We start from the raw sequence: 24,542 nt of genomic DNA on the forward strand, positions 1-24,542 counted from the left end.
TTTAACGTCCAATAGATGCTCTTGTAATTAATTCAGACCAAACCTTTATTCAGATGTACAACTTGGTTTACCAATGTGTTTTTTTCTTTTTCTCCAGCTTAAAGTCCGAGCCGGCTGACTGAGCAAGGGCCGAGAAACTGAGGAAGTACGAATGGAAATGGACGATAATGAACAACAGACCTCTTGCTGTGATACAAGATGGTCACAGCAACTGTCAGGCCTTCCTCACAAGCTCCTGCAGCGCCTGATGCCTTTCCAAAGGGAGGGAGTGGAGTTTGCTTTATCTAGGAATGGACGGTAAGTCAGTTACGTCACAGCTTTGTTGCTTACTAGTCAAAGGTCTAGTTTTTTCATTTTTTTATGGAAGCTTTAAAATAGGCAGTCCCACCTCACCTTTTTATAGTTCAATGGGAAAACGCAAGTCAAAAGTCAAGAACGTATGTGAATATATTCTAAAAAGAGAAGGTCAGATAGAGTGCAGGTTGTATCTTTGAAAACAACTACCAGTCCATGCAAACACAGGACTTTGCACATTTCCTCCTCCCCGACCAGTCGATGTATGCTCAGGCTCTCGGGAAGGTCAGCGCAGGGGGAGCCAATCTGAGCGCTGCTGCTGTGATGCGGAGCGGCCATATTGATTCAGGAACATTGGGAGGCACTGCTTTGTTACACGGGTGGGTCAGAAGTCAATTGGCTCTGGCTGCACCGTGTGGACAGCTACTTCAGTCAATTGGCATCAATGTGACAGGAAGAGCAGCGTGGGCATTGCTTCTCTCTGGAGACCAGAAGTAACATTAGCACAATATATTATATGCTATAAAAGTAGTAATGTAAGATAATACAGCGAGAGGGTAAAATGCAACATTTTAAAGCCCCTTTACCTCCCTCAACAGACAGACAGACAGACAGACAGACAGATGGTAAAAGATGATAACAAGCTAAACATTATATTGACAGTAATCTTGATCTTTCTATGTATTTGAGGTGCCCTGCTGTTCTTTATTTGTTCATGCCATATCCTTGAAAAGAGCCTTGAATTAAAGCAGCAGTGTCTTTTTTTTCCACTGATGCTTAACAGAGACCGAAATACAATGTATGTTTGGTTGGATTTTTAGGACAGAGTGTAACAATTATGGGAAATGTAGGATATCGACACATGAAGTGGAACTAGATGAGGCAGGCTGAAAATAAATGGCCGCCCTTCATTATTAAATGAGGCATCATTGATGTCGGATATCTAACAGCGTGGGAGGATTTTTCCTTTAAATCTCATAGTTGTTGTATTTTTCCACATCCAGAGCATCAAGAGCATTGAACCAAAACATCAAATGTTGTTGCAATTCAAATACTTATGGAACCTGCTGTATCGGTCTGTGTAGGAGGGTGAGTGAATTTTTAATGGAGTTAGATGAGGGATAATGTGGGAAAGTTGTGGCACAGTACGACAATAAAAAAACCAGAGATGTGGTTGATGGTATTGTTTGGAAAGTTGGGCAGAAGTGTGCCATTTGAGTGCTGACATCTGTATATATTCAGCTATTCTAAAACACACATTTACCCAGGGTACTTCTGTAAATTGCAGTACTCTGACATAGACGTCTTGGTCACTTCCATTATATGGTGTTGACCGTAGCTTGATGCACTGTATGTCTGCCCTGCTCTGATTTGTCCAAAATATTATTGTAAGTGACTGCCTGTGCTTTTATTGAATAAGGCCTGCTCTGCTGCTGTGAGAGGAGATCAATACGCAGACTGTATTGTCTTTCCCTGTGATGGTCAAATTACTGAGAGTCCTTTGCAGAGATGGGTCTCTGTACACATACAAGTTGATTTATGTACACCCATCATTATTGTTCATCATATAGACACTGTACACAGAGTCGTTCCGTATAATCATTTGGGCTATTCAGCAGTGCACTGCCACACAGTTACAGTACTCGGAGTACAATTCGGCTTATTTCCAGAGTCCTTGTTGAAAGGCCACCTCAAATCAGTGAGAAGAAAACATATGCCGCATTTCCACTGCATGGTACGGCACGGCTCTATTCAACTCGACTCGCTCTTTTTTGGTTTTACTTTAGCAAAAGTTGACGCTAGTACCTGGTACTTTTTTTTTTTTTGCTACCGCCTCTGATACTAAAAGGTGGAGTTTAAACGCTGCAGGCCACTGATTGGTCAGAGAAAATAGTCACCAGTGCGACACAGGACATCCGGCACAAACCCTCCATTTTTAAATAGTCAAGCTACCTTCAAAAGCAACCGTAATTCACTCGCCCCGGATAAAAAAAAAAAAAATGGCAGCCTGCAAAAAGTACAATTGATGTAGTACAGACATTGTTGCAGATGAAAGGATCCAATGAGTGTCGCCTTAAAGATGATGTCACTGCTGTTTCCCGCTGAGAATCCCGCCTACCCTGAGGGGGTATTATTCGCAGTGAAAAACAAAATAGAGAAAAGCACCTGGTACCAAAAGTGAGTCGAGTCGAGCCTTACCATGCAGTGGAAATGAGACCATAGAAAACCAAACAAAAATACAGTAATGTCTAACCAAAACAGTTCTAACTTCGGCAGAAAACTGTGTGAAGCTGTAAGACCAGTAAGAAGCTGATTGAGAAAATAGGGTTTCAGGGCATTTAATAGTTTATTCGATGTCATTGATTCAGTTCGTTTGCCTGGACTATTTCTTATTAAAGTGGTACTTTTTTTGTGTTGCACGTCCATAGATTTGAGGGACTTGTGAGAGACAGATTTAAAAAAAAGAATGGTCAAAACTGAAGCAGCAGAGGCTGAGATATCCTGACTTTTCTGGTATGGGTTATGCAATTTTAAATCAGATCAGTTTCAGGTCACCATTGAGATCCAGCAGTCTCTGTACAAATCCCATGTACCTGAGCAGTATGTGAGGAATCTAAGGAAATCTCTTTTTAAAGTGCTTTGATTACAGTATTTACTTTCTAAGGTGCTCTAAATTCCATTTCTTCCTAATTTAGCATGAAGGTTGCTTTAGTTTTCAATGTAAGCGGATGTTATATTTTTGTGTTCTGAAGATGGCAGGAGATGCATTCTATTATACAGCATGAAAAATGGCATTTTACTCACCATCAGTAACCCGTAGCCTTAATAGCCGCCTTTATATTATTTCATTATTTAGATAGTATTAGAGGCTTTTATAGGAACATTTAGGCTGCACATGATGAATAAACGTTGTAGCATGCTGGGTCAGTTTGTGTGTTAGAGAGAAGAATTATGCTGGTGGGAAACATTTTTAACCAGTATTGTTAACGTACATAATTTGCTCACTTGAAATCTTCAGAATAAAAGCATCATTAGAGTTTATATAATTATATTATATTAGATAGTTGCATTAGAGCCCAACATTCATACATCTTTATGTACATCCTACTGTAATAAATACAGGAGGACATGGATTATGATTTAACGTGGCAAAAGAAAGTATCAAGGGTTATCTAAGGCCATAATGCAAGAGAATAGACACATTACACACACACACCCTTAGGCAACAGATTCATAATCTATTCACTCTGCATTGAGACAGGCCTTTATAAATACCCTGATTTAACCTTTCAGGGTTTTCTTGCTAACGTTAGCTAGTATTAGCCACAATAAGATACTGGTCAACCCAGACCAAGTAAGACTGTAGCAGAATAACTCCTGAGTGCACTGAAATGAGCAATGGTGCATTTTATAGCTTAGGAATTCTTTTTATTTGTAGGAGGAGACTTGTGTTATTTTCTTCAGTCTCACAGCTCTTCCCCTGGAAACTCACATGCTGGACAGTGTTGTCTTTCTACACCAATCGGCAACCATAAGCCGTCGTCACCAAGCTTAGCTGCGGCACAACTGCGTATTTAACAGGTCATTGTTTTTTTTGTTTTTTTAATCTGGTTATTTCTGTGTCTAATGTGTATTTCTTTTGTTTGGATGTGATTAAAAACATAATATAAGAATGGAGTTTATGTAAATCTTGCCCTGTGGGGGAAACGTTATGAAAGATAAATTGTAAAAAGAATCGCTTTTGGAACCACAGGATTTAAAGTTAGGAAGAAAAAAGAATGTTCCACTTAACACAAGCCAGAATATATATATGTGTGTGTGTGTGTGTGTGTGTGTGTGTGTGTGTGTGTGTGTGTGTGTGTGTGTGTGTGTGTGTGTGTGTGTGTGTGTGTGTGTGTGTGTGTGTGTGTGGTGTGTGTGTGTGTGTGTGTGTGTGTGTGTGACTATTGTCAAAGTCCAGCAAGTACAAAAAGTTTTAGTTTAGTTTTTTCTGGGTGTGCTTAAGTTAGGAAAAAAGAACTGACTGTATAAGCAAAACACTACTTGTGGCTTGCCTCATACAGCGAGTGTTTTAACTTTTCTTTTTTTTAAGTCACACACACTATTAAAACATCCTCCATCTCCTACTAGTAGAAAAAAGCCCAAACCTTTTCCACTAAAGGCTCCTCTTTTGATTTTGAGTTCATTCACAATGTACAGCAAAACTGCGCTCTGAACCCATAAATTGTGCGTGAGCATGGCACACTGTAGCACCCTTTGAGGCAGCCTTTTGTGCAGCGTCCAACCTCTGAGCAGCTTTCCCACTGACCACAGCACACTACAGGTCCAGTCCTCAGTAGTGAACCTTAACGGAGCTGGAAGATTGGGGTTAGACACCGGGCCACACAACACATCACTGTGCACAGGTCAAACCCATCAAATCATCGTAGCCAGCTTGGGAGGTGGGGGAGCCCATTTCCTGACACTTTGGGGCTTGTGGGTTTCAGAGATAACATTAGAAGATGGGGCGGCGGGGACCGTGCCGTCGTCAGGCAACAGCACTGCAGCATCCTCGCAGTCTCAAACCGTCAAGACGACACTCAGGTTATTTAAAGGTGGATGATTAATGTGTTGGGAAATGGCAAGCACCTGCCCCAGCAGCACTCTCCCCAGTTTGTGAGTGTGAGTGTGGGTGTGTGTGTGGGTGGGTGTATGCGCAAGCACATATGTGTGTGTGTGTGTGTGTGTGTGTGTGTGTGTGTGTGTGTGTGTGTGTGTACACGTTTTACATGCGTCCGCATGTGTGTTCGTCTATATCGTGTATGTCTTTTCTTTTGTGTGCAATTTTTCACACATTTTTTGCATATTGTCACGTGTGTGTGCGCGTGTGCGTGTGCATTGCGCTGACTGTGCCAGTGTGCTGGCAATTAGAAAAACCACCAGTGGCAAGGTGCACATTAATCATGTTCTTCAGCTGAAAGAGAGAAATGGGGCGGAGATGGGGGGGGGGGGAGAAGGAGGAGGAGGAAGAGAAAGAATAATGAGAGACTGTGTCTGAGGTATTCAGAGCTTTTCAGTCGCACTGTTTGCTCTGACATGGTGTTGGAAGCATTTATGAATAAGCAAGGTCATGACAATAGGCCCATATCCACTGGGCAGAGAGAACCAGAGGTTGGGCTATCTGTACTTTTTCCACAGGGGACACCTTCAGCTAAGGAACGTGTCGCGCTTTCATTGTTCCTTTATCATGTATAGTGTAAAGGCGGAACTAGTAATGGAGGCTGTTATAGGGTTGCCAAAGTACCATATCAGAGACATCCAGATAGGTGAGCTGTTACTTTGATCCTAGTTTAAGGTTCAGTTGCAGGCAAATCTTACAAATGTCTCCCAAATCGCTCTTAAAAATGTGAAAATAAAGGAGAATTTAGGATTGACACAAAGATCGATTTAGGCTAAAGGTCTGTAAATATATCCTCACCATTGTTCAGACTACTGATGTAATTAGTAATCAGTTAAAGGGCGTCAACTAATGGTTAGTTTTATTATCAATTATCTATTGATTTTGTCTAACTGTTTATAAAATCATTTATAAAATGTCATTGATTTTCAGTCTTGTGTTACTCTTAAATGAATTGTCAACACAATACACATATGGACCAATTGAAAGGCAGCGGTACCCTGTGCACTTCTGCTATGAACGGAATGCAAGGAGGAGAAAAAGCTGAAGCTGCAGATGGCTGGAAGATTCTATCAAGACTACAGTAGCCACATCATGTAAAATACTATAATATTAAAAAAAGCTCACTGCATTTTATAACAGATCTTTTGACCGCAGCCGCTTGGGAAATTGGACAGTGAAAACACTTCCAAGACAGATTTTTCCACTAGAATGTCTGACATGCAGAATGTCCAACAGCCAGATCGATTCTAAAATTTGTCGGGGGGCCAGTTTGTGGTTAAAGTTGGGCTGAATCCGTGCAGTGTGTGCCTGGCATTAAATTAACTCACATCTGTGCCCAAAATCATTTTTTTTTTTTAAATGTATTTTTATGTATTTATGGAACAACACCTATTTACAACAAAACTCCATAAATAAGTTCTCCTTGTTTTTGTCAACTTTCCAATGGAAGGCTGGCTACATTATTTACTTAAGTTAGGTTAGTGCAAGTAAAGATGCTCCACTCCTAAAGCTCAACTGAACCCTAACCCTTAAATGTGTGATGCCACTGCAATACAGTATTAAATCACTAACGTGTGCGAGTTCCTAAATGATTACTTGATTTTATCAAACCTCAACAGTTCTAAACAAAGGACATACGATTTGATGTCTTTTCTAAACTCAAAGTTCTCTCGAAAAATATGATTTAACGTGGGGAATTAAGCTTTAGCTTCTGCATCACCCAGCGTATTACTATGAACCCAAACACAGTGAGCACTCCCCAAAGTCTCTCCGAAGACACTCGGCTGCATCAGACACAGAACTATTCAATAAGAAGAACAACAACAACAAAAGCAACATAAATATTGAATAGAAATGACAGTTCTCACACTGAAACAAAGCACCAGTGCAGACCTAAATTGCAAGTGACAGATTTGTAATATGTCCAAGAGCAGCTGAGTGTGAGGTGACATTGTGTGTGTTTGCTGTGGCCAGAAAGGTTTGAGAAGTCTGGTTGTGACAGGAGGGTTTCTGCTGTGGATCCTTGGACAAGCCAGAAATGTCTGGACAAAGGAAACAATAAGTGCCTCTCTAATGAATGATGTTGTGGTGCTCTTGAGCCCTCATGCTGCACATGCTGTTTTTATATGTAAGCTATGAACTTTTTGTACTGTAGCAACCAGTTCAGCTCTGATACAGTTTTCTCTGTTTTGTTTTGCAGATGTATGATCGCTGATGAGGTAAGCAAACGCAACGCTGGCTCAGGAAATCTAAAAAGAAAAAATGAACCTAGGACTTCGCTGCATGCCTTCCAAATTAATTTGTCAGCCTTGTGCAGCACTCCCACGTGCCTAATCTCTTTTGACACAAGAATCATTCTGAGACCTTATTACTCTTGGGCCCTCACATCAGCTCGGCCGTCATATGCAATTTACCGCAGAGTCGCAGCGCAATTGACTTGTTTTTCTCCCCCTCCGCCGGGTGTTGATTTGGTCTGTCCAGATGGGTCTTGGGAAGACGGTGCAGGCCATCGCGGTGGCGTACGCTTTCAGGCAGGAGTGGCCCCTCCTGGTGGTGGTGCCCTCGTCACTGAAATATCCCTGGATCGAAGAGCTGGAGAGGTGGATCCCCGAGCTGCAGCCCGGAGACATCAACCTGGTGGAGAACAAGAGCCACACCATGTAGGTCATCCACTTTCATCCCTCCGCAACCACCTCAGCCAGTCTACACACACACATACACGTTATTACCTAAGCACATATGAGGAACTTGTTAGCAAACGGTTGCTTAACTACACATTCAGCAGATATTAGGCAACACATGCATTCATTTTGGATTCCTGCTTTTGGCCACTTGATGAGCGCAAGTCCATTATTCACTCTCCTTTTTAGCTCTGTTTTGGTCTCCACTAACTCCTGAGGGATATATATCTGGCTCTTTAGCTGCTAAATGCTCCATGAACATGGATTGAAATGTACAGTGAACATTGGATAGATACACAAAACCACAACACTATACTTTGTAATATAGACTTTATAATAAAATGTGCACTTTTGAAGAATCATCATTTTATTAGAATATGTAAATGGATGATAAATATGTAATCAGCAAACTCTTCACATCAGTTGTGGATGACACTGATTGGTCAATATGTTTTTTAATGAACGGCTAATATTGGCAAACTGATAAAGCCTCACTGCTGTCAAACTGTTAATTAAAGGTCCAATGTGTAGGAATTTCTCCTATCTAGCGTTGAGATCACATATCGCAATCAACTCTCTCGCACCACGCAGTTCAAAGTACATATTACAGCTACGGTAGCCTTCACGCTTCAAAAAGCTGGTCTCTTGCTCTTTTCAATATCCTTTTTCTTTTTCTGGGCAAAGAAGAACACTCCTGTTCCTGATATTTGGATTTTGAATACGTGTGGTCCTCCATGTTTCCTTCTTCAAACTTGCCGGGGCCGGGAAGCTACGATACCCATTAGCAGCATTAGCAGCACCTGTGAGTTTATCATGTGACAGCGAAAACACGAAAGGCGGAGCAGTACGTCCTGTATGTCCCTTACTGGCTAACGTATTTCAAGATGGCGCATGAATATGGAGCGTCTACCCCAGGTCATGCAAATGTAAAATTTCAAGCCAAAAGGAATACTTGGAATTGATGATAAACACTAGTTGCATTTAATCCTACTTTTGGTTAAAGGTCACATCATCAGCAAGCTAACCAATAATAATTGAGGTACATATGCTTAAAGAATAGGAAAACCTCTTAATTTCTGTAGAAAAAAAAGGTTTCATTATTATTTAGTTGATTACTATTTTCCTGTTAATGATCTTGTCTATAAATACCTATATCCAACATCATTTTCCTGGAGCCCAAGGTGATGTCTTCAAACAACCCAAAACCTAAAGTAACTAAATTTACAATTTACTATCACACATGACTACGAAACCAGCAAATATTCAAATTTGAATATTCTACATTTTCTCCATGTTATCGAGCAGATATAGACACATTTTGCCCATTCAGACCCGCAGTCTTTAGAGCAATAAATATGCTTAGGTTATCGCAGCAAAGTCCATAATCCTGTGGATTATGTTTATTTTACACGGGATTATGTAAGTGAAAGGTTGCAGCCATTATTTGAACTTCAGGGGAAGTTGTGTCAGTGTCTTGCTTCACATGCAAGCGATAATAATTAAGGAGCTGGAATAAATACATGAACACACTTTTGGTCACACAGTGTGAAAGTGTGACAGTGTGATAGACGGAGAAGTTGCGGCTGACAATTTAATCTCAAAGTGTCCCTCTGTGTCAGGAGCCAACGGGCCGATTTTTGACAGCGCTGACAGACAAATCATGTCAATGCGGCGTGTGCAATATTGAACAAGAGCTGAATTTTTTTTTAATGCAGGAAGTGGAAAAATGCTGTCGTAGAGAAATGTGTCTCATTTTCACAGCTGTTTATATTGATTTGGTTTTCAGTGTATCTCTGCACGGTAGACTAATGTCGCGTATAAAAATACTTTTATCATCTCAACTTTCCCCTAGTTCCCCCTAGTTTTTATTTTTGAATGAAACAAACTTTCTCTATGTGTGACTTGGAGGGGGAAAAAAAACCTCTCCACCTCACACAGACGAGGCGCAGAGGTTGTGAAAGCCTTCTGGGGAAAACGTGTCCTTGAACTGGGATGTGTTAATGACTGAACGGAGAGGCAAGAAAAAATTATGCAGCATCTCCTCTCAGTATTTTGACTCACTTGTTCTTTTGTAGAACATGAATGGCACCTTAGGTGTACTTCAGCTTGGAAATGTGTGCGTGATGAAGGCAAAGAATTAAAAGCTGGCAGATGCCGGAATGGTTTTTGATTTCTCAGAGATTCTCATTGAGTTTCATGCAGCTGAATGCCGCCGCTGTGTTTGTTTATTTATCTGTGACTGTGTATCTGAGTGTTTGTGTTAGGGCTGCGCATGAACTGGAAAATATAGAAATTGCAATACAGCCCAGGAATGGATTTCTTAAGCACTAGAGAAGAGGAGATGTACAGTATATGGAAAAAATACAAAAAAAACCTGCACCCCTAGTTTGTGCCTGGCATTGTCCATGTGTGTGTGTGTGTCCTCCTTCAACATTTATCAAGTCCACACACCATTTTTAAATAGTCTGGTTTACTTTACCTTGAGGGTTCAGTTGTTAAGTCAATAAACACTACAACATTTGAACAGATGTTGAGTTTGTATTTAGTTCTAGCTGTACACACACATTTGTCAATGTTAAAAGTGACTACTGTAAGAACTACAGTAGCAGTTCAAAGGATGAGGCTGGCGATATTCTGTAACAAGTATTGTGTGTGTGTATAAAAGCCTGATATATCTTATTCTGCTGCACCATCGAGCTCCATTGTTCTCCAAAAACTATTAAAAAGACATCAATGAGCCGCACTGGGTGACATGTTTTTTCATTATTTGTGGGATTGTGGGCACTGTAGTGATTTTAGAATTTTTTTTTTTTTACTCAATCCCAAATACACCGTCCTGTTCAAAAACGGGTACCTGCTATGAAAGGACACACATTTTGGTTATCAGTTGTTGCGAAAATATTACTGGTTCCAGCTCTGCAAATGTGAATATTTACTGGTTGAAATTAATATATTTTGGAGTTTGGACTGTTGGGCAGACAAAAGCAGCAATTTCAAGATGTCTTTGAGCTTTAGGAAACTGTGATGGACATTTTTCACTGTTTTCTGACATTTTATTAAACTTAACCATTAAATGAGAAAATATTAAGCAGACAACGAAAACAATTTCAGTTGCGGCCCTAATAAATAGATGACATACTGTTTTTCATGCTAATGTTTATGTGTGGTATGTGTATATGTTTGATCAGCATACTGTGTTTTGTGTTTTGTTATATGTGTGTGTCTGTGTGTGTGTGTGTGTGTGTGTGTCCAGGGGTATCAGCAGCAGTAAGGTGACAGTGCTGGGTTACGGTCTGCTCACCACAGATGCCCGCCCCCTGGTCGAGGCCCTGAGCAGGCAGCGATTCGCCGTGGTCGTGGTGGACGAGTCCCATTACCTCAAATCCAGGAACGCAGCGCGGACTAAGATTCTGGCGCCTCTCATTCAGAGCGCCAAGCGGGCCATCCTGCTCACCGGTACCCCGGCCCTGGGTCGGCCTGAAGAGGTAATACAATCTGATTATATGAAAATTGACTGGTGCTGCGTGGGGAAATACCTGTTAGGGGAAAGAATACAAATATAAGTGGGTTAAGCTGTTTTGGTTTCTTCCCAGGCGACATAAACCTTGCCAATTTAAAACCCTGCTTTGAATTGTTAATTCCATTTAAACAGTGGGCTGGGCAGGAAGGAACAACGTGGACAAATAACAAATCTCATTCAACAGATTATAAAAATACATACAGTACGTTTGCTGCAAAAGGGATTCTGAGCCCACACTCGTGAAGAAACATTAGTAGGCCACATAGCTAATTTGGGCCTCAGCTCTGGCTTCTCACAAAGGTGTTTCACAATACAGCACAGGTATATCGCCATGGTAACTTGCTCCAGGAAAGGTTATACTCCGATCCAACATTCAAAAAGCCAATTAACTCTCCGGCTACACTTATCCTCGAGGATCCCGTGGACTTATTTCAATAACCTTTGTTGCAAAAACTTCATTTACAAAGCCCGATATGAACAGACACTGCACTGCAATAAATGAGACAAGTAATAAAAAGAAGCGCACGGGGGGGAAACTATTGAATTTAGAGACAATAAGAAGGGCTGTTCACAGGACAACGGTGTTTGGAGAGCGGCAGAGCCATTCCCCTTTCCATAATGATTTATTATATCATTTTTATATATGGTATATCGAAGGAGCAGATTGCAGCCGTATTCCATCACTGCCGCCGCGGAAGATGAAGTGGACTTTGTGAATGCAAAATCTTTTCACAGTCTTAATGTCCACTCTCTAATGATAGGGCACTGATACAGCTTTGTGCTTCAGCATTTACACTGTTTCTACTTTTCCTCAATCATCCTCTTCAGCCTCAGGAGCAGCATTACTTTTGGCTTTTACAAAGTTCTTGTGTTGTTCATAACATCATTATGATAATAATGATGTTAACTACTGTACATTTATTCACGGTATTTACAAATTGTACAGTTGATTTGGGGAATAATTCTGATCTTTAAGATAACCTCTGCCTTATTTTGTCATTTCTTTGTCATCACAACCATTAATTATCTCTGTTCTGTTGTATATTGAAAATAATACAACTTCATGTATACATAAGGTTTCTTTACAGTGTTAGAAAGGGGGTTTACAAAAATGTATTAAAGATGCATAAAATAATTTTAAAGATCAGTACAAAACAGAAACTGAACAGAGGCGAGAGCCCCTAAAAACGTCTATGAAATTAAATTTTCATGACAAAATTTATATAAATATATATAATATACAATAGCAATACTTCATGTTACAGTTTAGAAAACAACATCCAAGGATGTTATTTATATTAAGTTGAGTCTTGAAAGACGTATTGATTTATTTTTTATTTTTAGCACATCACACTTTTCCAGCATTTATCACTGATGTCACAACATCAGAGAAATGAAAAGCAATAGTGAGACATATTGACATCCAGAAACTTCACATTTGGGACGCTTCTTAGAAATGTTCAGCCAACTCAGAGGGAAGAAGGGAGACTTTATGCTCTGTCCTCTCATATGCTGACATTTATTTATTTTTTACCAAGACTATCGAGCACATTTTCATTTTCAAAAACTCAACTAATCTGCTTCATCAGGACTGTGTGGGTGTCTGTATGGGTGTGGCAAATGTAGCTTAATCCTGATTGGTGCATAGAAGTACGTGACAGCTAGCCCTCCTCACAAAGGTGAAAATCATACAAAAAGCAGTGCATTAATTATGGACTTCTTTTTTTTTTAGCTGCGGATTAATACACATATAGTGTTTTCTAAGGTTATTTAATCATATATCAAACTTTGGTTTATATAGGGTCAGGATCTGAGCAGTATAGCCTTGTACGTGTTAGTTAACAGAGTGAGCTGATTACCAACTACATAACTAGTCTGACATCATAGGTTTTATGTTGACTATGTTTAAGTATCCTTGCAAGACGGTACTCAGATCCCACTGTCATCTAACTGCCACATTGCTGTGAGGAAAACTTAATTATTGCCTCGACTCGATCATGATAATTACCTGATGAGATTCAGGCAGCTAATTAATTCCAAAATGGAGCAAAGTTAATACTTGTAAGAAATCTGAAGAAGGTGTGTCATTGAGACGGTGTGTGTGTGTGTGTGTGTGTGTGTGTGTGTGTGTGTGTGTGTGTGTGTGTGTGTGTGTGTGTGTGTGTGTGTGTGTGTGTGTGTGTGTGTGTGTGTGTGTGTGTGATACATGCCATCCTGTTTTTGCCATTGCCTTCCTGCAGCGTTGGGGTTAGTTTTTAGATACCATCTCTCTCCCTCTCCCTGCCACTAGAATCTGAAACTGAATATAACATTTTATCATCCGCAGCATAAACCTGATAAGCCCTGTCCCTACCTCTGTGCCAGTCTCCTCACTGCCATCATTACTCACTGTGGCTCTGACATTGAGTTAGCACACAGCTCAGGGCATGCTGCACCGTTCATGATGTGCCCTCATTCCACCCACCTATTATATCAACAGTGTGAGGGGGAATGCAAAGTTCCTGTTGAACAAGTGCTGAATTTAGAATAGTGCTCTCACTGTGGCTGCTTATTCAGATCGCCTTGCTGATGATTACCTGTCATTACTTCAGAAATTGCTGCAAATAATGACAATTGACAGGGATGTTGACGTTTGCGCACACACATTCTTGGAGCTTTGTTACCTGTGATGCATACACACTCTAACTACTTACTGTATGAAAAGGCTCTTTTCAAAATCCCATACGTTAACTAAAGACAAAACAGTTCGTACGTTTTTATGATGCAAAGATCTTTTGATGACTCAATTTTCATATCAGCAGTTATGTGGCAGCAGTAGGTCTATTTTCTCTATCCGTGTTAAATAAATTTTAAAATCAGTTACATTTTTTTCCGCCTAGTCTGACTGCACAATGGTTTGACCTGGTTAATTGGCGCTGACACAAATTACCACACAGTTTCCCAACACAGGACTAGTAAACTAGGCAAAGGACAACGGGACCTTGAATAAATTGCACACAAGACACACTTCTTGACAGTAGACTAATCGCGAGCACAGGTATATGGTCTGTGTTAAAAGCCAAAAAAAGCTCTTGCTACTTTTGAGTTATTGCATGCAGCTTTCAGAAACTGAAAGGTGAAATTTTATGCAATCTTAATGATTTGCTGATAAATCTGTCAATTTGGTGTAGTAGATTTTACACAAGATATGATACTAAAATAACTAGAAGATTGATATGGTTCCATATCTGCCTGTTGAATATGATGCTACAGCCCAAGACAGTGCGCTAAATATGAAGCTACTGCCAGCAGCTGGTAATCTTAGCTTAGCACAAAGACTAGAGAAAGTGTTAGCATGAAGCAAGCAAATTAGACCAATGAAGCAAGACTATGTATGTGGCTTTTGGTAAACAGTGTCTACTGTGGTCACAAGTGGCAGCCACACAATGAAACATGACTCCTGGTGAGGTGCAGTGTGTTAACTCTTTGTGTAACCTTTGTGATTAAATTGAGATATTTATCTGTAACATGAAAAAGTGTAACAGTAGCACAAATAGAAAAGAATCACAAACTTACTTTGCTGAGTTTATGACTCTAACTGAGTTAGTAATAGCATTAACACATCAACATTTAGCTTAAGTTTGCTAACATTAGCTAGCACAAGCTATATGTACTGGCCATACCAGACCAAGTAAGACTGCAGCAACAAAAACATACTGAATTGAGCTATGGTGAGTTTTATTATTATATTGTAAGATAAAGGATATGTTATATTTATATATTTCTTTTTCTCACTTGAAGCCTTGAAAGTTCGCTAACATTAGCTAAAATGAGTCAGAATAAGCTACTGTTCATACCAGAGCATTTTTTCTTTTGCTCACTTTTTCAACTTTTAATTGGAAGAATGTGTTATTTCTGCTTTATAAATTTTCGCTGTGTGTGTGTGTGTGTGTGTGTGTGTGTGTGTGTGTGTGTGTGTGTGTGTGTGTGTGTGTGTGTGTGTGTGTGTGTGTGTGTGTGTGTGTGTGTGTGTGTCAATTTGTGAGAAAGTTTTATATTTAACAACCATAAGAGCTTATAGCCATGGTCGCGGCTCTGTGAGATGGTATTAAGGCAAAGTGGTGCTTTGAGCTCAATGCTAATAGTAGCATGCTAACAGGCTAGTGTAGCTGTCTATGTTGTCATCATTTAATGGGTAAGAAGATAAATAGGACAAATCATACTGCATTTTTGTTTACAGGGAATAATTTATTTGAGAGGGAATTTATATGCGAGATTGAGAAGGATATTACAATTACAATAGTACTGAGTCTCTGTCTCTCTTTCCTAATTACTGACACAAATGTGTACACACCCTGAAATGTGTGGTTTTTAGATGTACAGAGTAGCTGTTAATGCCCTATTTTGTCTCTGTATTTAATAGCTTTTCATGCAAATTGAGGCCCTCTACCCCAAGAAGCTCGGAACCTGGACTGACTACGCCAAAAAATACTGCAACGCCCATTACAGGTGAGTCTTTAACACACAAACACACACAAGCTGACTCACACCTCGTACAAATTGTTCCACTTTTTTTGTAGTGTATCCTTATGCTACTATATATGTGATTCACATTTTGTGTGTTATATATGTCACGTAATTTATATTCTGCTATTCATATTTTCCGTGACATACAGTATTTACTACTTTTTTTTACGTTTGTTAAATAAACTAATTCACCTTCTTGCCAAGAGTTAGCTGAGAAGAGAGAGACCCAGGAGACAGTTAGCTGAGCCTAGCAGAAAGACTGGAAGCCGTAAGAAAAGAATAGCTAGCTAAAGGTGAAAAAACCCACCTAGAGCATCCCTAAAGCTAATTTAAAACCCCAAAGTGTGAAAAAAAAAACAAGTTGTGGAATTACATGGAGAGCTGGACCAATTCAGGCTAGCTGTTTCTTCCCGCTAAAAGTTTTAATGCGAAGCCAATCAACCGTCTCCGTCTTCTGGCTTCAGCTTTATATTTAACATACAGACATCAGAGTGGTATCAATCTTTTTATCTAACTCTCACCAAGAAAGGAAATAAGCGTATTTCCCCTAATGTCAAATTATCCTTTTAAATGTATGTAATATCCTCATTTTGGTATGTTCTTATTTATAAACTCATAATTCTTTGCTTAGTGAAATTAGCAGAGTTTTAATAGATCTCACCTACCAATAAATTCTCACTCGTTTCAAGTGTCTGCTGGGATAAGGTGGACTGTACCTGAGTCTGGAGTGGTGGTGTTGCTGAGTTTAGGGTTTGTTGTCAGAGCCAGAGCACAACTGAAGCCAAGCGTTAAATGCCAACTGGCTGCCAGTTGCCAGTGACGATCAGTTACATGTGTGAACAAACACATCAAATGCATTGTTTTGGATGTCCATCAAAGTCAGTGGCTCGGTCAGGGATGGGCCCGTCGCCATCAACGATAACACTTTGTATACAATAGCACTTAGTGTGGCTGGGGAATGCCGTGCTGAGCCACATAAACACATTCACACAAAAGATTATAGACACAGAAGGGCACAAGGCAGCGTCATATAAGCAAAGTCTTCCCATTCCCTTCATAATAGTGAAGTTATTGTGGGAAATGGCAGCAGCTCAGGAGGCAGAAAAGCAGCCTCACAGATGGAAAGATGCTGCTTCAAATCCCAACACCAGGCAGAAGCATCGTTTTAGAAGGAGTGAACCAGTTTCCCCCCTTCCTCAGCAACTACAAGTTTAAATATTGAAGTGTGAAACAGCCACGTTTTGGCAGCGGCTTGTTAAGTTTGTCCACACTTTCAGCCAATATGGCAGATAACCAGCCTTTGTGTGGAGGGCCAGTTCTATTCTGAAAATCCATTTGGCAAATAAATGGTGAAAGTTGCCAGAGAGTTTTGGGATAAACCTGCTGCTGTGGCCATTAGACAAAATAGTTTCCTGCTCTGCAAAGTGCCCTTAAGCAAAAAAACGATCCCCTGACTGCTCCAGCAGAGCTGCTCAGCGGTAAACGATGGAAGGCAGTTGCAGTGCCGGGCAGCTCCCAGGTGGGAATGTTTAAATGTGTTTAACTAATCCTTCAGGGCATTGCCATAAACAAGTATGTTTTCTTAGTAAGTTTCTTTCGGTTAGAAATGTGTATAAAAAACAAATGCATCAGCAGCCTCAGCTTTACCTCTCGTTCACTCTCTTACAGGTACTTCGGGTCTCGCAGGCAGTGGGACTGTCGCGGGGCTTCCAACCTGGAGGAGCTGCACCAGCGGCTGAGTCAAATCATGATCCGTCGGCTCAAGGCTGAGGTGCTCACCCAGCTGCCCCCCAAAATCCGCCAGCGTATCCCCTTCGACCTACCTAAGGAGGCCGCAAAGGTACATGTTTGGACAGATGACAGCATGTGGCCTTTTGTCCGACATTCATTTCACCCATTATTTGCTTGTTATACGCAAGTGATGTATCCACATTTTCTAGGGCTGCAACTAAGAATTGTTTTGTTTTGTTTTGACGAATAATTAATTGATAAATAATATCCACTCATAATAATAATAATAAGATGCCCATCATAATTTCCCAGAGCCCAAGGTGACATTATCAAATGTCTGGCTTGAAAAGATGACTAAAATGATTAATTAACTATAAAAAAAATGGTTCCCGAGTAAGTTTCTGTTGATTGACTAAATGATTAATCGTTTCAGCTCCAATATTTTCATACATGCCGTGCACAAATGCAGAAGCATTATGTCTAAATATCCAGGCGAGTGTCGCACCTCGATTAATGGAGATGCCACAGATTCACGCTGTTAAGTAAAATTAAATTCTGTCATTTCCAGGTTTGTATATTTCTCACCACACAGGGAGTGATTAAAGATCATATAAAGACGATAGTCTCCTACTCATCACCATTTGCTATTTTGCTGCTTAACTTTTGTCTCAACTAATTTTGAGAATCGATAATTGTTTGTCATTAATCAAGCAAAATATTGGGCTCCTACGAACAGATTCTTAAAGGGCCATGGGTTCGACTCCGACCTGCGGCCCTTTGCTGCGTATCATTCCCCCTCTCTCTCCCCTTTCATGTCTTCATCTGTCCTATGAAGATAAAGGCCTAAAATGCCCAAAAAATAATCTTAAAAGAAAAATAATGCATCATAATCAATATGTTAATTCTTTTTTTATATATTAGTCTAAACCTGTACCTCAAAATGTATTGTATGATAAATGTACAGTACAGTTTCGGCATGGCAACTTCTACGGTTTTGTTGCTGGGGAGATTCTCTTACTCCAACAGCTACTTGATGCAAGTCTCTGTCAGGGGAGGACATAACGGATCCGTCATAACAGCTGACAGTGTAACAGACTGTATAATATTCTCTCGTCCATTTCCATAACTGTCACCTCCCCTTGACTGCCTCCCATCTACTGTAAGTCATGGGCTGTGTTGCTTTAAAGAGACGTTTCATCTTTCTTCTTTCATCTTACTCAGTGTGGTGCTGCTCTGATAATAATAATATTAATATGTTCTAATTGTTTCCACTGCTGACACTGCTTATAAGTTATGTTTTCGTCGGCTGGCTTTTGAAGCTCCGCCGTGTCAAATTCTACTCTCTACTCTCTGGAGATTGCCTTATTTAGACAAGTGTGGGCAGTTAAGAGAGTTTGGGGAATCCGACTTGGAACACTTTTTTTTTTATTTTAATTTTTTTTATTTAACCTTTATTTATTCAGGGAAGTTTCACTGAGAGGCAGCCTCTCTTTTGCAGGAACGCCCTGATCACATTCACAGTTCCACATTCATACCTGGAAGCTGCCCAGTACAACCACAGTCTGATCTGCTGGCCACAGAGCAGCTCCACTGGAGCAGTTGGGGGTTAAGGGCCTTGCTCAAGAGCACCTCAGTGGTGCTAATGGGGGAGGGACAAGCGCTGCTCTTTCACTTTCCCCACCCAGATTTGATCCTGTCGGTCTGGGGATTGAACCGACGACCTCCCGGGCCACAAGCTCACGTCTCTAACCTTCAGGCCACCACTGCCTACTTTTTTGAGATAATCCTACAGAAAAAAAGTGAGAGAGAGATAAGAATAAGAGGGCTGTTCTCTTTTTTCCAGCTTCTCAAAAGGGATTTTAAATCAAAGTAAACTAAAAATGTTTAGATTTTTGATTATGAGTTGAACCAAATAAGCAATTAAGGACATCACCTTGGCTATTTTTTTTAACTATTTTTTTTTTGACATTTTACAGACTAAACAATCAAAAGATAAACCAAAGATTATAATATTCCTTATGTGCAGCAGCATGACTGGTCCGTGATGCCAAAGGAAACCAAAATAATGATCAACTGCAACTGAGTGTGAGGTTTGCAGTTTACTCATCCATTCATACATGATGGCTACTGCTTCCATTTAGAACGAATACTGTGAAAATACTGCCTATTGCTGCTTTAGGATTAAATAACTCCCCTTCAGCCTACGCAGAGATGAACTGAGGTGTGTGTGTGTGTGTGTGTGTGTGTGTGTGTGTGTGTGTGTGTGTGTGTGTGTGTGTGTGTGTGTGTGTGTGTGTGTGTGTGTGTGTGTGTGTGTGTGTGTGTGTGTGTGTGTGTGTGTGTTCCCTCTCCACCATAGTAAAGAAGATACCACAGTATTTGTAGAGTAAATGTCATGTTTCGTGTGTAGGTGTTTGCATCTTTTCTAGCCTCCTTAAAGTTATGGTTGCGGTTTCTGCCTCCCACGCCACACTGGATGCATGTGTGCACGTGAATTCTAATGTGCCTCTGACCTGGCCTGTGCGCCCGTCAGCGTGTCTCCTCCACTCTCTGCGTTGGGTCACCGGTGTCAATGCTACAAGGGGTTACTTTCCCACTGGGAGCAACCGGCACCGAGAACAATACACATTTAGAAGCATCCACTTTATTATATTTTGCATCATATCAGCAGAAGTGAACAAAACACTGTAGGAGTTCTTTCAGCGCTAATTACACACGAGCCGCTATCCCAGAAATGACACAACAATAAGGAGGTTGCTCGGAAAAGTGATGATGCAGCATTCTTACCCCAATCTCCTTAAATGTTAACGGAAGCTAAATGTGGTCAGTGTTCTACATGGTGGTGCCAATTAGGCCACCTAACGTACGCGTAGAACTGTTGGAAAAGTTCACGTCATGTCTTGCAGTTGTTCTCGCGTTGCTCTCTTATCTCAAGTTGGCCGAAACAGCAGCTGTGATGCGTAATATGCTTAGATAAATGAGCTCGGAGATCATTTGTCTTTTTGTGAAAATAAAAAGCCCGACTGCCTGTAGCTGTTTGGCTTTACAGTTTGGGGTTTTCTTTGTTCATGAGATGAATGTGGGAGTGTTTTAACAGTTGTTTATCCACTGAGAAGAATAGACAGGGATTTTACCCTCCTAGCTAAATGGACTGGTTTTAAGAGATGAGAAAGGGAGATGTGAAGTGGCCAGCGATGGCCATTGTACTTCCCACAAGCACTAAAATATGAACAATATAAAACATAAAAGACTAGGTGGACATTAGTTTCCTCCAAACAAACTGTCTTTTAAAGCACAGTTTTGCTAACTGACGACATACACTGTATACCAGGACCACTCACCAGTTCTCCCTGTTCCATTTTCCTCCCTAATGATGGCTTTTATCTTCCACAGCAGACATTTTTAATACCCCTCCTGCCCTTTACGTTTTAGCCCTGGCCTTTTGTCAGTGTTAGTCTAGTGAATATCATCAAGGGTGGAGTGTTTAGCCACTCAGCTCCCCCCCTCCTCCAGCTCCCCCCCCAGCAGATTATAAAGCAATGCTTGAATGTAAAATCTTTAATTAGAAATAGACATTGAGCGACAGTCCAAACTGTGTTTTTGCAGGTGTTGCTGAGTGAAACATCTGAGAGAAAACATAAAGGAAACGCAGCTTTGTGCTCCTGCATTATGATACTATTTATTCATTCAACCGTCCTTGACTTTGACGTGGTTTGAATCCACTGAAATGCTAATTATTTCGCTAAACAGTGTAAAGCTTTCATGTTTCACCAAAAGCTTTTCATTGTCCCAGTTCAGAACGCGCGGTGAAAAATGCAGTTGTGAAACTGCCATTATGTATGCGTGTGCTCGCAATAATAAGGCTTCTCTCCATTTCTCACTTTTTTTCCTTCCCCTCCGACTCCCGTCGCTCACTCATCATTATGTGTATGTATGTGCTTAATCACGCGTGGACCACCTCTTCCTTCAGCTTGCCATATGGTTAACAGTTTTGCATCGTTTGATATGCAGCGCTTAAAGAAAGTGTTCGTTCCTGTTGAAATTTTACACATTTCATGGTTTCACAGCCTGAATTCAGACGGATGAATCCGAGAGCTGTGAACAAAAGCCAGAAAATAACCTCTAATGACAAAGTTGTCTGAAGTTAGACAATTTTTAAAAAGTCAGTGGGGTTTATATGAAGCACTTTAGATTATAGGCACACTAGAATTAATGCAGGGAAATTGAATCAAACCCAAGCTTTGCAATTATTTGATACAGCATGCTGCTTTTCCTTCCACATTTCTACATACTTTGCAGTGTAGTACAAAATATTGAAAAGAATGGACTGTTAATTCGCTAACTTTCATATGTTTTTATGATAAATAGGGCTAACCCACATGCTGACAAGAAATGCACGGCCTCTCTGCTTGTCTTGTTTATGAACAGGAGGTAGCATATGCTGCTCTTTACCGGCAGCCTCTCCCACTGCGATCCTCTCCGCTCTCCACTCCCACCTTAAATACTTCTCGCCAATCACCTTGAGAGCACGCGAGGCGTCTTTGATTTATTGTACCGGCCCGGCTGCTTCTCCATCTTCGACCCCGGCTTGTCACAAGGCGGCTATAATTGGGAGATGCTCATGACCCACCTAACACAGCAGCCCAGTTGGAGGGGGTGGCATCCTTGGGAATTCTCCATCTCTTTCTCTCTCTCTTTTCTCCCTCTTTCTTTCTTTCTCTTCCAGGGAAAGTAGGACACCCAGCAGCACCATTAATTGTTTTGCCCTTTATATCTCAAAAACAGTAGAGAACAAGAGAGAGGGAATGCTGGATGGATGAAGAAATAAGTGACACGGCCTCACTGTCTTTGCGCTCTTCTTGCTTGCAGGAGGCCTCAGCCAGCTTCGCAGAGTGGGAGAGACTGATGAAGGAAATGGGGTCGGGGGTCAGCGCCACAGACAACCCCTTCACTCAGGTCATGGGCCTGGTCACACAAATGTACAAGCAAACGGCTATTGCCAAGGTAATGGAGTATTTCTTGTTTTAAACCTAGCCTATGTCATTATACAGTATACCTTCAATGTATAAGGCTGGAGATGTTCTATATTTCTCTGAATCCTACTAACCAAGTATTGTCAATGTGTCACAAAGCCTGATATGTTATTCCTCTGTGTCATAGAGCTCCGTTTTTGTCCAAAAACTGTTTAAAACACATCAATGAGACAGACTGTCGTGAAAACATACCAAATGTGGATTAATCCACAGCTGACAGTAGTCCCCAACAAATGCAGTATTTCTTACTGCTCAACGTTTGCTGAAAACTAGAGTTCCCATTCGATTTAGTAAATTGTAAATGCTTTTAAAAAAAGTGAAACTATATATTTATAGCATTTTTTTAAAGACCTTCAGTAGGGAGCTTGGGGCTGAGTGTTCAGAAAACAGGGTCAGAAAGTATTGAAAGGCGGACTAACACATTGTTGGTCTTAGTCTTTCATGGACTTTCAGGGACACGATCCTTATCCTTCAAACATTATAGTTTAATGCCGAGATCCTGCTTTCACCACTGGCCCTGCTCTTTGTGTTATCATTTCAAACCGCAGGAAAAATGTTTAATTTCCAACAGCTCAGAAAACCAACATTGGTTTTAGTTTGACCGCCGTGCATTTTACTTTCATTTAAGTCAGTCGTTATGAGCCCCCACAGTTTGGGAGAGCATTGTGTCTGAAAAAAATGTCTCCTTTTTCAAGCTGTGCTGTTGAGCAGTTAACATTGTGATTGAATTAAAGAAACCGTTTCTTGCAGAGAGTTAGATGAGTAGATCAATGCCACTCTCATGGCTGTATGGCGAATATGAAGCTACAGCCAGCAGCTGGTTCGCTTAGCTTAGCATTAAGGCTGGAAATGGGGAAATGGCTAGCCTTGCTCTGTCCAAAGGTAACATAATCCACATACTGGCACCTCTAAGGCTACGAGAGTGTGTTATCATTATTCTTGTCTAGCTGTCGACAAGAATGCATATAAATAGTGTTTCCCAAAATGTTGAACTATTCCTTTAACTTGCATTTTTTATTCGCACTGTAGTTAAGTTAAATCAAACAAGCACATCATGTTCTTAAGTTTTAATTTGTAATTAGTTTTTTTCTGCTTTCAGAGGGGAGCATGACAGAAAAAGTTTGAGAACCACTGACCTTAATGTTTTAATTAAAGCTGTCCTGAAAATATCTCATATTTGGGTGAGCCTCATCTGGTCAGTAACCATTAGAATGAGGAAATCTGACACCTGACAACAAATGAAGCCAAAAATGTAACAAACTCCCCTAATAGTTTTGTGTTAAAAGTATGTTGAATAAAGCTACCCCCAGTTTTACATTACCACACAAACTGAGAAAACAGACAGCATCACATCATTAGGGCCATATTGTCATACTTCTCTAGATGGATTGGAAATGTGTCCTGTGGTTGAACTTCCAGTGGTTTTTACCCTCTGTGACTCCTCTGAGATCAAACCGTTCAAAAATCTAAACTACATATATTATCTGGAGCATTTTAAATAGCTTATAAATTGGCAAAAGACTGCAATTTTTATTAATTTTCCTGTTTCAGGAAATGGATGGAATTGATGGTACAGTACAGCATCATGTTCAGAGCGTTTGGCCAACCACTCACTAAGATCGCATGGAAAGGCATTGCCATGGTAACAGAGCCTAATGGTCGCCAGTGAAAGCACTTAGACAAAGTAGGGAGTTATAACTGTGGTATTATTTAGTTTCGTCCAGCCTGGCATGATTACACCTTATCTCAAAGTTACACACCGCACTAAAATAGCATCTCTGTGATGTTGTTGCTATGGAAACTCAGTTGGCTCTCAGTTTGAAGTGGCGCTTTTTTTTCTTTTTAATGAGAGAGAAATAAGCAATGTGGGAAGGTGGCTTGATACGCACAGTGCGAGGAAGGTTGAGGTCAGAGCAGCCGGTGTCGAGAAATCTTACAAGCATTTACATTTCCTGTTCCTCAGTAAGGAAACATTTGTAACACAGTAATATAGTTTTCAACCTCTGATCAGTTTACACACTTATATCAATTTCTCAGTAATCTTGATGCTATTAAAATAGGCAGTTCCTCAGTCTCTTATATTTGTAGTTGAGTAAACATTTCCACCAAATGTAGTA

At 40.6% G+C, this 24,542-nt stretch overlaps 1 protein-coding gene across 5 annotated transcripts in view; it reads left to right on the forward strand.

The window, feature by feature from the left end:
• Positions 1–24,542, forward strand: part of zranb3 (zinc finger, RAN-binding domain containing 3) — a 71,708-nt gene that overhangs the window by 2,036 nt on the left and 45,130 nt on the right. For all 5 annotated transcript variants that reach the window (XM_039793482.1, XM_039793480.1, XM_039793481.1 and 2 more), the window contains exons 2-8: positions 98–297; positions 7,155–7,173; positions 7,436–7,614; positions 10,889–11,120; positions 15,558–15,643; positions 17,330–17,501; positions 22,262–22,396. In XM_039793482.1, coding sequence (XP_039649416.1) covers positions 152–297; positions 7,155–7,173; positions 7,436–7,614; positions 10,889–11,120; positions 15,558–15,643; positions 17,330–17,501; positions 22,262–22,396 — 969 coding nt within the window. In that variant the 5' untranslated portion in view covers positions 98–151. The remainder of the gene's footprint in view (positions 1–97; positions 298–7,154; positions 7,174–7,435; positions 7,615–10,888; positions 11,121–15,557; positions 15,644–17,329; positions 17,502–22,261; positions 22,397–24,542) is intronic.

This window comes from Perca fluviatilis, chromosome 24 (assembly GCF_010015445.1).
Source record: "Perca fluviatilis chromosome 24, GENO_Pfluv_1.0, whole genome shotgun sequence".
In the NCBI taxonomy this organism is placed as follows: domain Eukaryota; kingdom Metazoa; phylum Chordata; class Actinopteri; order Perciformes; family Percidae; genus Perca; species Perca fluviatilis.